This window comes from Gopherus flavomarginatus, chromosome 16 (assembly GCF_025201925.1).
Source record: "Gopherus flavomarginatus isolate rGopFla2 chromosome 16, rGopFla2.mat.asm, whole genome shotgun sequence".
Taxonomy (NCBI): domain Eukaryota; kingdom Metazoa; phylum Chordata; order Testudines; family Testudinidae; genus Gopherus; species Gopherus flavomarginatus.
Window position 1 is genome coordinate 4,640,963 of NC_066632.1, and position 17,745 is coordinate 4,658,707.

The 17,745-nt window shown below is 49.0% G+C and overlaps 2 protein-coding genes across 2 annotated transcripts in view; both read right to left on the reverse strand.

The window, feature by feature from the left end:
- The window catches only part of LOC127035327 (A.superbus venom factor 1-like), a 116,764-nt gene extending 106,498 nt beyond the window's left edge, over positions 1-10,266 (reverse strand). Inside the window, exons 1-2 of the mRNA XM_050925060.1 lie at positions 10,183-10,266; positions 5,621-5,813 (exon numbers count right to left, since the gene is read on the reverse strand). Of these exons, the coding sequence (XP_050781017.1) occupies positions 5,621-5,813; positions 10,183-10,253 (264 nt within the window). The 5' untranslated portion in view covers positions 10,254-10,266. The remainder of the gene's footprint in view (positions 1-5,620; positions 5,814-10,182) is intronic.
- Positions 1-17,745, reverse strand: part of LOC127035326 (complement C3-like) — a 190,556-nt gene that overhangs the window by 106,626 nt on the left and 66,185 nt on the right. The window lies entirely within an intron of this gene.

The following is a 17,745-nucleotide window of genomic DNA, read 5'->3' on the forward strand; positions in this document are numbered from 1 at the left end:
TATCTCCCACCACTGCCACCATGTAATAACCTTAGTCCCAGATTTGGACCTTAGCGTCCAAAATATGGGGGTTAGCATGAAAACCTCCAAGCTTAGTTACCAGCTTGGACCTGGTACCTGCTGCCACCACCCAAAAAATTAGAGTGTTTTGGGGCACTCTGGTCCCCCTGAAAAACCTTCCCTGGGGACCCCAAGACCCAAATCCCTTGAGTCTCACAACAAAGGGAAATAATCCTTTTTCCCTTCCCCCCTCCAGGTGCTCCTGGAGAGATACACAGACACAAGCTCTGTGAATCCAAACAGAGTGAATCTCCCTCTCTGTTCCCAATCCTGGAAACAAAAAGTACTTTCCTCTTCACCCAGAGGGAATGCAAAATCAGGCTAGCCACTTCAACACACACAGATCTCCCCTGATTTCTTCCTCCCACCAATTCCCTGGTGAGTACAGACTCAATTTCCCTGCAGTAAAGAAAAACTCCAACAGGTCTTAAAAGAAAGCTTTATATAAAAAGAAAGAAAAATAAGTACAAATGTTCTCTCTGTATTTAGATGATACAACACAGGGTCAATTGCTTAAAAGAATATTGAATAAACAGCCTTATTCAAAAAGAATACAAATCAAAGCACTCCAGCACTTATATTCATGCAAATACCAAAGAAAAGAAAACCATAGAACTTACTATCTGATCTCTTTGTCCTTACACTTAGAAACAGAAGACTAGAAAGTAGAGCTACTTCTCCAAAGCTCAGAGAAGGCAGGCAGACGGAAAACAAAGACAAAGACACTCAATTCCCTCCACCCAAAGTTGAAAAAATCCGGTTTCCTGATTGGTCCTCTGGTCAGGTGCTTCAGGTGAAAGAGACATTAACCCTTAGCTATCTGTTTATGACAGGGCCGCCCTCAGGCGTCCCATCAAAAGTTCTGCTTGGGCCCCGCTGGTGTTTTAGGGGGCGCCTGATTTTGACCTCCAGGAGGGCCAGACTGCCTCCGACGATTCCCTCTACCATGCCTTCTGCTAAAGTCCTGACGCGGCCTAGGCAGGGCATAAGGGCGGTGTGGCTGGGCCCAGAAGGTCCTGCTTTGGGTCATTGGCGTGTGCATACCCAGTGAGTGCATTATAATGCAATTGTCCTTCAGACTTTGCAATCTGGGGTTAGTCTTATCTGAGAACAGGCCCTGGCCTTCGAAGGGCAAATCCTGAATACTTTGTTGTAATTCAGGGGGAAGGCCTGATGCTTGGAGCCAGGAGATACGCCTCATCGTCACTCCTGACACCAGAGTACTGGCTGCAGAGTCCGCTGCATCCAGAGAGGCTTGGAGGGAGGTTCTTGCTACCTTTTTACCCTCCTCAAGTAGGGTCGTAAATTCTTGACGGGACTCCTGGGGAAGAAGCTCCACAAACTTCCCCAAGGACACCCACGTGTTAAAGTTATATCTACTTAGGAGGGCTTGTTGATTTGCCACCCTAAGTTCGAGGCCCCCAGCCGAGTATATTTTGCGGTCTAGGAGATCCATGTGCCTAGCCTCCTTTGACTTAGGAGCCTGGGCTTGTTGGCCATAACGCTCCCTTTTGTTCACCGATTTCACCACTAAAGAGCAAGGAGGTGGGTGAATGTAGAGATATTCATATCCCTTTGAGGGGACCATATATTTTCTCTCTACTCCCCTTGCTGTAGGTGGAATCGAGGCTGGGGATTGCCAAATGGTGTCCGCATTAGCCTGTATGGTGCGGATAAATGGAAGAAACACTCTAGTAGGTGCATCAGCCGATAGGATGTCTACAACAGGGTCCTCTATTTCAGGGACCTCCTCCACCTGTAAGTTCATATTCTGAGCCATTCGTCTCAAAAGGTCTTGATGGGCCTTAGATCAATTGGTGGAGGGCCTGAGGAGGATGTTCCCGCCACCGCCTCATCAGGCGAGGAGGAGGAAGAGAGGCCTGGGACCAGGGGGTCTTGTAGGGGCTCCTGTACTTGAGGAGCATCATCTGTGTCAGGTGGAACCTGGGTGTCTGCAGATGGTATTGGAGCCTCATCCATGCCCGTAGGAGGGGGGCGGCTTATTGTCGCCTCTGGTACCCAGTGTTCTGACAGGGCCGACCGTGGAGCCACTGATGGAGCACCTTGGGCTTGGTAGTATGCCCACAGTGTCCAGAAGGACCAGTGATGAGGCCCTTGCTCGTGGCTCTGGCTCTGTGGAAATATATGACTGGGGACGTCAGAGTCACACTCCTGAGGATAGGATGCGCTACCAGCCTGCGATGACACCGATGTGTCTCTCGATGGCCATGGCGGTGCCGATAGACTCTGCGAGGGCGCCACTGTTCTGGATGCTCGATCCTGGGGCGGTGCCGGGCAGTGGTACGAGGAGCTATAACGGTACCATGAGCGAGACCGGGACCTTCTACCTTAGCGGTGCCGGGAGGTCGACCGGGATCTCGAGTCCCTTCATCTGGAGCGACTGCGGGATAATACACGGTGCCGAAAGCAGTGCCGTGAGTCGGATCAGTACAAGGAGTATCTGGCCGGCGAACGAGATGTTGAACGGTGCCACGAGTGCGACCGGTACCACAATGGAGAGCAGTGCTGGGACTGCCAGCGGCGCTGGGAGCAGGAACGGCGTGATAGAGAGCATCTGTGAGACTGTGATCTTGAACGACGTCTCTCTGTTGGGCCAATGGAAGGTGGCCTTACTAGGGCTGGTTTCTCGATGGATTGTATGACCTGCACCAGCGGTGCGGAGGTTGAGGCCGTGTCGACTCCGTCATGGCGATGAGCTCCCTTGCCGTGGAGAAGGTCTCCGGTGTAGAAGGGAGGGCAAGCTCAACCACAGCATGAGCCGGGGAGCAGTCAGACACCGGACTCAACGGCCCTCATGGGACCAGAATCGACGGTGCCGCGCTCGGTGGAGCCGCAATCTGCGGTGCCACAGTCAACGGTGCCACAGCAGATGACGGTTCCGGACTAACCATCTTTGAAGAGCGCTCCTTCTGTGGAGCTGAAGCAGCTGGAGCGCTATGTTGCTTCCTGTGTCTCAGGGACAGGGAGCGGTGCTGAGCAGATGTCAGTGCCGGTAAGGGTCAGTGCCGGGGCTCCTTCTCGGTACCGGAGCGGTCCGGGGCCGAAGGGGCGCTCCTTACAGAAGCAGTCTGTTGGGCACTCGGTACCGATGCTGCAGGACTAAGTGCCGACTCCTTGAGGAGCTGTTTCAGTCGAAAGTCCCGCTCCTTCTTCGTCCTTGGTGTAAACGACTTGCAGATGCAGCACTTATCGGTAAGGTGGGATTCCCCTAGGCACTTGAGGCAGGAGTCGTGGAGATCCCCTATTGGCATCGGCTTTTGGCACGCTGAGCATGGTTTGAATCCCAGAGCCTTGGGCATGGGACCACACCGGGGTGGAGGAAAGGGGCTAATCCCCGATCCCCCCTTAAATTATATACACTAACTATAAATACAACAACTAATACTAACTATAACTACAAGAACTCGAACTATACACACAATAAACAGCAAAGAACTACGAGTAGCTAGGGACGTGGAGATCAACAAAGCCGCGCTCCACAGTTCCAACGACCGTCACGGGCTGTAAGAAGGACCCGAAGGGCCGTTGGGTCGGCAGGGGTATATTTCCGGCACCATAACGGCGACACTCCAGGGGGTGACCCAGCCAACCCACCGAGTGTTACTAGGGTAAAAATCTTCCGACGAACGTGCACGCAGCGCGCGCACAACTGATTGGAATCGATATGAGCAAGCACTCGAAGAAGAACCAGAGGTTTTGGTCTGTGCTCACTTTGTTAACCTACTGGTTGGTATATTATTCTCAAGCCTCCCCAGAAAAGGGGATGAAGGGGCTTGAGGGGATATTTTGGGGGAATAGGGACTCCAAGTGATGCTTTCCTGAATTTTTGTGTAATCACTTGGTGGTGGCAGCAATACCGTCCAAGGACAAAGAAGGGAATTTGTGCCTTGGGGAAGTTTTTAACCTAAGCAGGTAAAAATAAGCTTAGGGGATCTTTCATGCAGTTCCCCACATCTGTACCCCAAATTTCCGAGTGGGGAGGGAACCCTAACAAAGATATTGAACAGAACTGGACCCAGAATCAGTTCCTGCGGGACCCCACTCATTATGCCATTATACATGGAAAGACTCCATAAGAAACCACAGCCTTTTACTAACCCACTCTACATGCTGTTCCTCGAGCAGCTTACACAGCAGCAAGAAGGTGGTGGGTCTCCTCACTGGGGAATACCCTAGGTGGAAGGGGATTCCCAGGATGGCACAGTCAGTGTAGGTCACCACCAGTGAGTCAGGCCAGACCATTTGGACAGCCCTGTACCCATTGTCCAGTCACAAAGGGCATCCCATGGGTGCCCTGCTGAAGTCAGTTCTACTGCACTGATGTTCTCCCGACTATTCCTACTGTGCTCCCCTAAAACTGTAATATCTTGGAGACCTTCCCCCTGTTCCCCCAACTCTCCATTCCTGGCCAGGACTTTGGGTCAAGTCAAAATGAGAATCCTACTCCACCAGGGAACCTCACCATCCTTACTCTCAACTTTTTCTTCTACCTCCTAATTTGGGGCACCTCAGTTTTTAGGTCCACAACAAGAGAGTCCTGCATCACTAATAGGTTCGTAGATGTTATGGCCAGAAAGGACCAACATAATCAGCTAGTCTGACCTCCTGTATAACTACAGCCCAACCAAATTTAGAGTCTATTCTGGTCAATTTCATGGCTTTAGGATTTGAAAATTAGTCAGTTTCATGTTCTCAGACGTTTACATCTGAAATTTCGGGGTGTTTTAACTGTGAGGATCCTGACCCAAAAGAAAATCATGGGGGGGGGGCCACAAACCTGTTGTGGAGGGTTCATAGGATTGCCACCCTCACTTCTGCACTGCCTTCAGTTTCCTGCAACGCAGGAGGTTCCCAGAGGTGGAGGTGGGTCTGATCTCTCTGCTTGCTGCTGGGAGCGCCCCAGCCAGGGGTTTGTAGCTGCTAGTCTCAGCCGGCCTGGGGAGGGACAGGACTTCCTTTTCCCCTGCACAGCCCTTGAGAGATCAGACCCACCTCTGTGTACCTCTCCTGGTTGGGACGTTCCCAGCAGTACGGGGGAGATCGGACACACCTCCACCTCTGGCAACCTCCTGTGGCTTCAAGAAGCTCTGGGGCTGCTGCCCAGCCCTTGAGCTTCCTACAGCCAGGGGAGGTACCCAGAGGTGGGTCTGATCTCCCCTAGAAAGCAGCTGTGCAGGATAACAGTAAGTCCTGTCCTTTCCCAGCCCCCAGCCCTGCCCCTTCTCCTCCCCTCCAATAGCTAGATTTCACAGAGGAGGTCTGATTTCATGGCCCGTGATGTGTTTTTCATGGCCATGAATTTGGTAGGGCCCTATGTATAACACAGGCAATAGACTTTCACCCAGAAATTCCAGCTCATAACTTCATGCTGGGCTAGAGTGTCTCTTTTAGAACGACATCCAACCTGGATGGGGTCTGAACATATCAGTATTGCAGAGTTGGGGAGCCAAAATATTGGCGGCTCCTAAAATGAGTGGGACACTGTTGAAAATGATTCCTTTTGTTTCACTGGATGACCTGAGGCTGGGTTTTTACTCACCTTTATTACAGCTGTGCCCATCATCCCATTCGCAGGGTTGAGGTCGGTTTGGACCTGGTATAAGATGTGTTCCTTAAGCGGGAAATCATGCACGGTGACTGTAACCGCGATTGGGGCATTGAGGCCATGGGCTTCCACCACGACCTTTTCTTCACTCTCCACTCGCAGGACGTTGGGTGTGATCAGGGAGTAGCTGTGAATGGTAAAAAGGTCGATGTGATTAATTCAGTCAGTATTTAAAACCCCACTGGCTGCGATTCCCACATCCCCAAGGAGGTTTTATACCAAGTTTGTTACCACGATTTATTTGCTTTACAGCAGCATCTCGAAATCCCAACAGCAACTGAGGCACAGTACAAACGCAGAGTAAGAGAGAGTTCCTGCCCCTAGGGGTATGTCTACACAGCTGCTGGGAGGAGTGTGTGACGTTGCACTCCAGATGTTTTATGGAAATATGCTTATGAGTGTGAATATGATGTAACTATAATATGCTTCATGCAAAAGCTCTCTTGTAAGGTATCATAACAAAGGTTCTAACCTACTGAATATATTCCTCCTATTTGTATGCATGAATCATTCTTGTATCTGAAGCTAGAAATATGAAGTATAACTCTAAGGTCCTACTGTAATTATACAAAGTGTGGGCCATTGATGGTGATTTAGAATATTGATGGCTCCAGTTGACTAGGACAATTGGTTGTAAATGGTTTATTTACATGAAAACCTACCTGTGGGCCAACCCAAGAAGAATGGGACTAGGGGTTTTACAGTGACATGTGACCATGCTGAAATCTATCTTAAATCCCCCAACCTGAAGCAAATACTCACCAGCAACCACACACCATACAACATAAACACTAACCCAGGAACCTGTCTTTGCAACAAAGACCGATGCCAACTCTATTCGCATATCTATTCAAGTGACACCATCATAGGATCTAATCACATCAGCCATGCCATCAGAGGCTCATTCACCTGCACATCTACCAATGTGATATATGCCATCATGTGCCAGCAATGCCCCTCTGCCATGTACATTGGCCAAACTGGACAGTCTCTACACAAAAGAATAAATGGACACAAATCTGACATCAGGAATCATAACATTCAAAAATCAGTGGGAGAACACTTCAACCTCTCTAACCACTCAGTGACAGACTTGAAGGTAGCAATTTTACAACAAAAAAACTTCAAAAACAGACTCCAAAGAGAGACTGCTGAACTTGAATTAATATGCAAATTAGACACAATTAACTTAGGTTTGAACAGAGACTGGGAATGGTTGGGCCATTACACTAATTGAATCTATTTCCCCATGTTACATATCCTCACACCTTCTATGGGTCATCTCGATTATCACTTCAAAAAATTCTTTTCTCCTGCTGATGATAGCTCATCTCAATTGATTGGCCTCTTACAGTTGGTATGCGTATTTCCATGTTTTCATGTTCTCTGTATGTATAAATATCTTCTTGCTGTATGTTGTATGGGTGTGTGGGTGCTGGAGATAGGTGACCTGCTGAGAAGCTTTTGGTTAAATTCTGCAGCTTTGGGGCTGTGGACCAGACCTTGGGTCCATGTTGCAGCAGGATAGTGTGTCTGGCTCAATAAGGCAGGGTTCTGGAGTCCCAAGGTGGCAGGGAAAATGGGCTCAGAGGTAATTTTAGCACATCAACTGACAGTCCCAAAGGGATCTCTGTGACAGAACCCCTCACAGCATGGCTCCCAATTTGGGTAGGCATAGGGCTTGTCTACACTACGGGGTTTTGCTGTCGGCATAGATAATGCACCATCCATTCCTCCATCAACCTAGCCTCATCTACACTGGCAGTTGGGTTGGCTTAACTATAGCACTGCTTAAATCCGTGGGCAATGTAGCTGGGTTGACTTAAATGTTAAATCTAGACCAGGGCTGTGACGTTATAGGTGTAATATAATATCTCATTGAAAGGTGACAGGGCCAGAAAGAGTTAATCAACTCACAGACTAACCTGACCCATGGCTGAACTTTAGAAACTGGTTAGGAAGATATGTAAATGAATAGAGCTTTGAAATGCAAGTCTGCATTGTTAGAGATCTCAAGGGTAGATGTTTGCTCAGGGCTTGTGATGTAAGCAAACAAGTCTTGTCTATTGCTATAACTTTAATTCAAAAATCAAAAAAGGAATATTAATATTTGTGATGATACTTGAGCAAAATAGTATTATTGTCTATATATCTCTCCGAAGGTTGTGGTAACCTGTATCTGAACCGTTTAATGGATAAATTACCCTGTGCTAATTGCCAGGATGTTTGGAAGGAGAATTAAACCTATTGTTTTCTCAGGCCAAAAGACTGCTGAAAAAGTATAAGAAACCTGTATTTTGGGTAAGATCTAAGTTATAATTGGACCTGGGTATGTGGCTGATCCTTTGGGATTGGAAGAACCTTTTCTTTTATATGATGAGATAAGATTTTCAGTAATCATCATCATATCTGACGTGTGTGTTTGGACGGAGGCCTGAGGCTGGGCACTTTAAGGAAACTGCATGGTTTGAACTTCTGAGTAACCAGTGAGGTAACATAGAAGCTGTTCTGTGCTGGCTTGGTAAATTTAAGTATTGAAATAACCACCAGCTTCTGGGGTTTGTCTGCCCCGTTTTGTTTGCAGCTCACCCTAATTGAGTGACCTCAGGTGGCTCCCACAGGCAGCACCGTCACAAGGGCATACAGGTGCTAGCTCTGATAGAGATGGTGCCTAAAAACTGCAGCTGGGCCTCAGCAACCGGGGCCCAAGGTGCACTAAGACAAAGCACACTAAGGAACTGTTAGTACACATTAACAGTGTCCATACAGACAGTTAGTGTGCAGTGGGAGGTAGATTTACACCTCAGTTTGCTGTGAACTAACTCTTCATTGAAACAAGCCCTTCCAAGTCCAGTTGACGAAGCCCTCTGGAATGTGCTGCCCTGACCTCGCCTAGAGAGGAGCATGCTGCGCTGGGGTGTCATCGAGCATGGGCCATGTTTACTGCTCATCTGCTCCACAGGCAATACCAGGAGCACCTAAGCAGGGCATGTGCTTCGTACCAGTCGTCCACCAGAGCGCTGTCAAAATGGACCAAGTAGGCCCCTGATGTTCCTCCAAAAAATCCTAGAGATGCAGATCAGTGCTGACACCTGGAGTGAGCGATGCACAGTGGCTACCAAATCTCCTTTCTCCCTCCTGGGGGATCCCTCCCTCCTCCTTTCCTGAAAGTTGGCCCAGGCTCAGAAACAGGTTTCATAAATCTCTGGAACCCTTTGGGAAAAGCTGCACCGAGGTCTGCGCATCTGGTCTGCAGCCCACTGTGGTGCATTCGCAGTGGGGTCAAACTGCAAAACCCACACCCACATCCGGACATCTGTCTATCACCCCGAAGTCTAGCCCCGAACGGCAGCTCCTCCAGCCCCATGGGGAGGGTGGAGACCCGACCCAGGATCCGTAGGTGAGTTGGGTCATCCTGATAGATAAATGCATCTCTCATGCAGCTTCTGGCTTCTCACTGGCTCAGCAGGAACAGCGGAAATAGAACCCAGGAGTCCTGACTCCCAGTGCAGTGCCCAAGCCGTGGACCACTGTGCTTCAGAAGCCCACCAGCCCCATGGAAGTGAACTGGGTTTTGGTCTGCCTCATGCACCATAAGCAATCCCCTTAGCCAGTGGAGCTACTCCAGCGTAACTAACAATCCGTTGAAGTCAGTGGGGTTACTCCAGGTTTCAGTACCAGCGCCAGTGTTTTTGGCGCCCTAGGCGCACGGCCATTTCGCCGCCGTGCGCGCTGGTCCCACGGCTCCGGTGGACCTGCCGCAGGCATTCCTGCAGAGGGTCCGCTGGTCCATGGTCATGGTGGAGCTGCCACAGGCGTGCCTGCGGGAGGTCCACCGGAGCTGCGGGACGAACAGCCCGTTCGCTGGAACACCTATAGTAGGTCCACCGGAGACACCTGCGGCAGGTCCACCGGAGCCGCCTGCCGCCCCCCTGGCAAAATGCTGCCTCCCAATAATCCTGGCTCCCTAGGCGATTGCCTAGGTCGCCTAAATGGAAACACCGGCCCTGCCAGGTTTGCACCAGTTTACACTGAAAATAAAATTTAGCCCCACTGGGTGTGTTGCCGATGTAGAAGCTGAAGAAGGAGTTCAAGATGTGGCCCTATAGAACCTGATTCTGGTCTCTTTTAGGGCCTGATCTAAAGCCCACTGAAGCCAAGGGAACGACAACCCCACTGATTTCAGTGCATTTCAGGGCAGTGCACCCCAATTGTTTTCAATGAAGTTACTCCCAGTCTACACCTGGTTCACTAAGATCAAGTGAGGCTCAAAATCCAGTTTATTCTTTAAAAAAAATTCCATCTTCCAAACCCCAAAATTAGCCTCTGAACTGAGCAAGGAAGAAGAGGGCTGGACCAGGCGAGGAAGAGAATTTCTGCAGCCTGTTGCCACTCCACACACAGTAGCAGAGAAGAGAGGAAAATTGAGCTTGGTTTCCATTGGCAGCCATGTAACTAACCCAGGTTAATATCCTCATCACCGCGGGGGTACTTACAGTTGGCTGTGAGAAACAGCCGGGAAGTAGAAAGCAAACACGGCCACCAGGTAGAGAGCAGAGCCCCCCATGGTGAGGACAGGAGGGTCAGGAGAAGTAGCTCCTCCTGGGCTATTTATCCTCAGAGTTGCCTGTAAGCTGATCCCTTGTGCAAACAGCTGGGCGGGTTAGTCAGTGAGGGGGAGGAGCCCAGGAAACCTGAAAAGTTCAGAACAAAAGATGTTTTCTTTACTCCCTTGACACAAGAGTTTATTTGTCTTTCCAAGCGGGGGAGTTGGAATTAGGGACCTGAGGCTGTGGTTGTGTTTACTCCATGCCAAGGTGCTAGCCACAGATCAGAATGGTGGGGCACTGATAAATACCACAGTTCAGGTCTAGCATGGAGAAGTGGGGCTGGACGTCAGGACTCCTGGGTTCTGCTCCCAGCTGTGAATGAGGAATAGGTTCAAGTGGGTTAAAGCATGGGGGGTTGGGAGTCAGGATGCTTGGGTTATATTCGTAGCTCTGGGAGGGGAGTGGGATCTACTGGGTTACAACAAGGGGGCAGGCTGAGAAACAGGATTCCAGGATCTGCCTTTTGTCTCTGTTTTACCTTGGGCAAGTCCTGGGATGTTTCAGTAGGGAAAGTGGTCCCAGTCCTCAAGGGAGCCCCAAAAGGGTGGATCTCTCCATCTATCCCACTCGTTTGGATTGTAAAACCTTTGGGGCAGAAACTGTCCCTTAGTCCAGGACTCATCTACACTCTATTAGGGAATCTACGCTGCTGGTAGCAATGATGGGAGTGCTAATAAAGACAAGGCACCAGCATGTTCGACCACCCATCATCTACACCTGCTCTGTATGTTTGCACAGCACCTAGCACAAAGAAGGCCTTTGGGTGCTACTGCCAGGTAACATAAAACTGATCAAAGGAAATAATAAAGTGGAATTAACCTGCGGAACTCATTGCCACATGATAGTCCTGCTTCAGGACATAAGGCAGTGGTTGTTAAGTGGTAATGTCCCCACTGGGTAGGCTATAATCGACCACAGTAGAGTTTCTTGCACCTTGCTCTGAAATGTCTGGTCATGGCCATGCTTGGCCATGACCCTATGATCTGATCTAGTGTGGCAGTTCCTGTGCCCCAAACAATACATCATGGTTGGCATCTTCAAAGCCATGTAGGAAATTCAGACACATTGTAATGGCAGATGGGTATCAAAATCCCTTCCGTGGTTTTGAAGCTTGAAAGAGCAATTTGAACAGGCACCGGTTAACCTATTGCTCTTCACCTGCAATAACCCTGTAATCCAGTACCTGGCCTTTTACAGGTTAAGCTCCTTGATGAACCAGATCTTCAGATCTCTGGGCCAGATCCTCTGCTGGTATGAACCCGCCTTGCCCCACGGAGATCACTCATCTCAGGATCTGTTTTTGCCTTCCTCTAGGTAAAAGCAAACCAGGGAAGGGTTAATGGGGGAAGGCAGATTATCAGCTGCCTTCCAGTAACAGGTTTCTTTTCATGACCGTGGTATTTGGACAGGGCTTCAGACTGGACAATATCCAAAGACATCCAGTTGCAACATATTTACTTATGGATAAACAACCAACTGGGCTTACCTAACAACGGGTGTCACAAGTCTGAGCGGTGACAATGCCATATGGCTAGCAGGGCCAAGGAGGGCTCAATAGAATGGGAGCGGTGAAAGTAAAAGCAACATAGTGTCATGGCTAAGGCAGCGGCCTGGGACCCAGGATCTGAATTCTCTTCCAGGCTCTGCCCCTGACCTGCGGTGTGACCTCTAGCGTTGCCTCTGGATGATGAATCTCTGGGACAGAGCCACTGCCCCTTGCTATCTATGACCAGCACCTAGCATGCTGGGCCCTCGAGGTGCTAATGCCATATGAATAACAAATACAGAGCTGGGCAGATGCTGCCATCATTAGCTCCATTTAAAACCATCGTCAAGTCTGACCTGCAAAGCACAGGCTTTTGTATTTCACTCAGTTCCCCCTGTGTTGAGCCCAATAACTGGTGACCCACTAAAGTATATACCTTTCAGAAAGGTATCTGGTCTCGATTTGGGGGTGAGTATACAATATCTAATCCATAATTCACACACCAGCCTAGCACATTTATTTTAACAAGCAGGTAAAATGGCATTAGTTGTCCCACTATCAATGGGCAAGTAGATTTTGTGCCCTCATTAATGAATATTTGTTATTATTTGTATCACAGCAGTGTCTAGAGGCCCCAGCTGAGATCAGGGCTCCATTGTACCAGGTGCTGCACGGATTCATGATGGGAGACTGTTTACAATATGAATAAGGAAGAAAGACAAAGGCTGGACCGTGACCACTCTGCCAGGCTATTCTATACTGTAATTCTCTGACTGGTGGGGGATGAGTGGCCCTGCAATGAAAGGGTTGATCTTGCCCTTATTGTCCTAACAATGACTTCCCAGCAGTGGAAAGAAGATTATTAAGATAAAAACATAAGAACGGCCATACTGGGTCAGACCAATGGTCCTAGCCCAGTGGGAATGAATAAAACAGAGTAATTATCAAGTGATCCATCCCCTGTTGTCCAGTCCCAGCATCTGGCAGTCAGAGATTTAGGGACACCCACAGCATGGGGTTGCATTCCTGGCCATCTTGACTAATAGTCAGTGATGGATCTATCCTCCATGAACTTATGTAGCTCTTTTTTTGAACCCCGTTATAGTTTTGGCCTTCACCACATCCCCTGACAATGAGTTCCAAAGGTTGACTGCATGATGTGCGAAGGACTTCCTTTTGGTTATTTTAAACCTGCTGCCTATTAATTTCATCGGGTGACCCCAGGTTCTTGTGTTATGTGAAGGGGTAAATAACACCTCCTTAGTCATTTTCTCCGCACCAGTTCTGATTTTATACACCTCTGTCATATCCCTCATTAGCCATCACTTTTCCACCCTGAAAAGCCCCAAATGTTTTAATCTCTTCTCATATGGAAGCTTAATACCTTAATAATTGTTGCTGCCCTTCTCTCTACTTATTCCATTTCTAATACACCTTCTTTGAGATGGGGTGACCAGAGCTGCAAGCAGAATTCAAGGGGTGTATTTCTACTTATGAAATAAAGCATTTGGTTCACTTCAGCACATACGTCTGAAAGGTCAGGAAAGGAACTCCTGAAAACTATAATTGGAAGTCAGGGGATTAGGTAGGAGGAGGAGTCTAGCATTTCCCCAAAACTATTTCTGGGTCCCATTTTGCAAAGCCTGCACTCAAATACACACTAAATAGCTGCTCTACAACACATGAAAACAATGCTGTCAGTGAGATCGGAGTAATGATGAAAAGTGAAACATGAAAACACAAAAGCCAAAAAGTGCAACTTGGAAAATAGAAAGAAATGTCATAACAGTAAGCTTAGCCTGAGGCGACCCCCAGGAACTGCAGTTTAAGATCTGCACTTTATACTATTTGCCACAAGTTGCTACAGAAAGAATATAAAAGAAATGCAGCATGCCCAATATGTGCAATGGTAGCTGCTGCGTGAAACATCCGGGGACTGCACGCTTCTAGGCACAGTTGCTGAATTTTGGACACAGACTTCTGAAAAATTCCACCTTTCCCATTGAATAATTTAATATTAGATAGATTCAGATGAACACGGCCCTGACCCTCCAACCCACAGACAACCTGCGCATATTATTGAACAAACACATGGGTGGACTGTGATTTCGGCTGGATAAACAGCTGGGTTCAATACTTGAGTGAGGAAGGATTTATTGGGCAACAGGTTCCTGCTGCAATTTGCAAACAAGGGGGAATATGAGAAGGGGAAACCTATGGGGATTTTCAGTGAAAGGCAGTGCCTTAGTACCAGGGGCTAAAAGCTGCTGTTACTGTACTCATAGTAAAGTTGGAAGAACCCCATTAGCTTTCAGAGTAGCCGTGTTAGTCTGTATCAGCAAAAACAACTAGGAGTCCTTGTGGCACCTTAGAGACTAACACATTTATTTGGGCATAAGCTTTTGTGGGGTATAACCCATTTCATCAGATGCATCAAAAGCTTATGCCCAAATATATGTGCTAGTCTGTAAGATGCCACAACGACTCCCATTAGCTTTGCTGCATGCTTCTGATTTGCATACCAATTTATTTTGCATATTGGTTTATTGGCATGTCATACCACTGTGTTTAACTGCATGCCCCAGTATTTGCAGCTTGGATTATTTGCATGCCAGTTTGCTAGCATCTGGATTGCCTTACAGCTCACCCGCTGTCTTAGCTGTGTCAGTTGGGAAACACACAAAATCTCCTGCTACTTCAGAGGTGGGCAAACTATGGTCCGTGGGCCACATCTGGCCCGCAGGACCCTTCTGACCGGTTTTTGAGCTCCTGGCCGGGGAGGCTAGCTCCCTGCCCCTCCCCTGCTATCCCTCCTCCCTCATAGCCTCAGCTCGCTGTGCTGCCAGCGCTCTTGGCGTCTGCGAGCTCCTGCGGGCAGTGTGGCTGCAAGAGCTGCCGGCCTGCCCCGGTGCTGTAGACTGCGTGGTGGCGTGGCTGGCTCTGGCTGGGTGGCACAACTGCCAGTCCTGGTGTCTGAGTGGCATGGTGAGGGGGCAGGGAGCAGGGGGTTGGATAAAGAGCAGGAGGTCCCGGGGGGCAGTCAGAGGACACGGAGCAGGGAGCGGTTGGATGGGGTGGAGGTTCTGGGGGGCGGTCAGTCAGGGGATGGGGAACGGGGGGATTGGATAGGCCTGGGAGTGCCAGAGGGCCTATCAGTGGGCAGGGGTGTGGATAGGGGTCAGGGCAGTCAGGGAACAGGGAGCATGGGGGATTGAATAGGGGGTGAGGTCCCAAGGGGCAGTTAGGGATGGGGGGTCCTGGGAGGGGGGGTCAGAGAAGGAGCAGAGGGGTTGGATGGGTGGGGGATTCTGAGCGTGGTGGGAAGTAGGAGGAGGTGGATAGGGGGCAGGGGCGAGGCTGCTTGGGGAGGCACAGCCTTCACTACCCAGCCCTCCATATAGTTTCGGAACCCTGATGTGGCCCTCATGCCAAAAAGATTTCCCATCCCTGTGCTACTTGGTCTAACCTTATCAATGAGTAATGAGCAAGTGATTGTAATAGTCCGGGGGGTCAGCCACTAGAGAGTGACCTGACCACACCCGCTATGTCTTACATTCTTATTTGTAAGAGTGCAATGGACTGAGAAGAGAATTGACAACCAGGAGTTCCCCTGACCTGTCTTCATGTGGCTAGTGGCTTAATAGCAATTGAGTCTGCTTACTCCCTTGTCTTCCTCCCAGGGCAGTGACCCTGTTTCTAAAGGGCACTGAACATGCAAAGTGTCTTCTGTGCTATGTGGGTGAAAAGGAAATTAAGAAATACTCCAAATCAAGAACTCTTATTTCCCAGCTCTAGCCACCAGTCCTCATTCCCCTCCCAATGCTGGGGATAGGACCCAGCAGTTCTGAGTCCCAGTATATACACAGCTCTAACCATTCTCCTCCCAGTGCTCAGAATAGAACCCAGGAGTCCTGAGTCCCAGTATACACATGACTCTAACCACTAGATCCCACTCACCTCCCAGTGCTGGGGATAGAAGGCGGGAGTTCTGAGTCACAGGATACACATCTCTCTAACCACTAGATGTCACTTTCCTCCCTGTGCTGGGGATAGAACCCAGGAGTCCTGAATCCCAGCGTACAAACCGCTCTAATCACTAGACACCGCTCTCCTCTCAGCGCTGGGGATAGAACCCAGGAGCTCTGAGTCCAAAATATACATACCTGTCTAACCACTGGATCCTACTTTACTCCCAGTGTTGGGGATAGAACCCAGAAGTCTCAGGATGCATACCGCTCTAACCACTAGACCAGCGGCCAGCACATCTCTCATCCTGCGCCGCTTCCCACAGGCCTGGAGCGGTGAACCACAGCCAGTGGGAGCCGTGATCACCTGAACCTGCAGACATGGCAGGTAAACAAACTGGCCTGGCCCGCCGGGGTCTTTTCCTGAACAAGCAGCGGCCCAAGTTTGGGAACCACTGCACCAGACCAAACTTGCCTGTCAGTGCTGAAGATAGAAACCAGGAGTTTTGAGTTCCAGTATAGACAGCTCTCTAACCACTAACCTCATTCTCCTCCAGTGCTGGGGATAGAACCCAGGAGTTCTGAGTCCCAGTATATAAACCACTCTAACCATTAGACCCCACTCTTCTCCCAGGGCTAGTGATAGCATCCAGGAGTTCTGAGTACCAGTATCTACACTGCTCTAACCATTAGACCCCATTTTCCTCCCTGTGCTGAGGACAGACCCCAGCAGTTCTGAGTCCCAGTATACACACTGCTCTAACCACTAGACTCCACTATCCTCTCAGTGCTGGGGATAAAACCCAGCAGTTCTAAGCCCCAGCTGAAGGTCGGGGTCCACAAGGATTCTAAAAATTAAAACTGGCCACTCCAGGCTCGTATTAAACTTCCAAGGTTACAGGTTTTCTCTGACCTTGGATTGGTAGATGCTGCCACCACTCAAGTGCAGAACCCCTTTAAGAGACCAGGAAGGAGCACTTGGGAATTCCTTCCTGTGGGGTACCCTCAAGCCCTTTCACACCCCCTCTGGGGGTGAGCTAATAAATTTTAAAAAATCAGCTATTGCACTAGCTAATTAAACAACATTCACAAACCTCTTAACACAAAAATTCAATTCTATTCTTAAAAAAGGTAAATTTTATTTTTTTTAAAAGGGAGAAAATACATCTGGGAGCTCAGGCTATTGCTAGATTTTAAAAGAGCAACTACAAGGATTAAGCACCAAGAACAGCTTTCTTGAGCTCCAGCTTAAAGGATACAAGCAAAACAAAAGCACCGGGGTTAGCACAGAGGAATCCACAAGCCATAAAGAAATAAAAAGGATAAACCTAATCGTGTCTCCCTAGACATTTCCTGGTCTACTTACATATCTGGGGTTTTACATGAGTAGTTTCCAGGTATGATACTGACGATTTTTTATACCTGGCCCAAGCTTCTTACAGAATAGCTCTGCCCTGTCTGCCTCTTCGCAGGAGAACAACAACAGAACAGACAAAAGGGGAGTCCTTCCAATTGTAAAAAGTTCTACCCTTCCCATTGGCTCTCTTGGCTGGGTGCTCACTCACTTCCTTTCACCTATGCAGAGCAGTGAGACTTATTAACACTTTACAGGTAGAGCAGTTAGAGAACAGCTACAAAGAGGGATTTTATAGCTACTGGCTGTCCATAAAAGGGAGCTACACCCACCCCTCTTCATTTATCACAACACCACTCTAACCAAGAGACCCTACTCTCCTCCCAGCGCTGGAGATAGAACTCAGGAGTCCTGAGTCCCAGTATACACACCTCTCTAACCACTAGACACAACTCCTCCACCAGAGCTGGAACAGAACCCAGGAATCCTGATGCCTAGCTCTTTTACTCCAACCTACCCCACTCCCTACCCATTTAACATACAGAAGAGGCAACTGCTGAATTTTCTTTTCCTGGGGTTTCCTAAGAGGCCGGCGTGCCCTGCACCTCACGTCCACAGAGATTACAAAGAAATTCCAACATGTT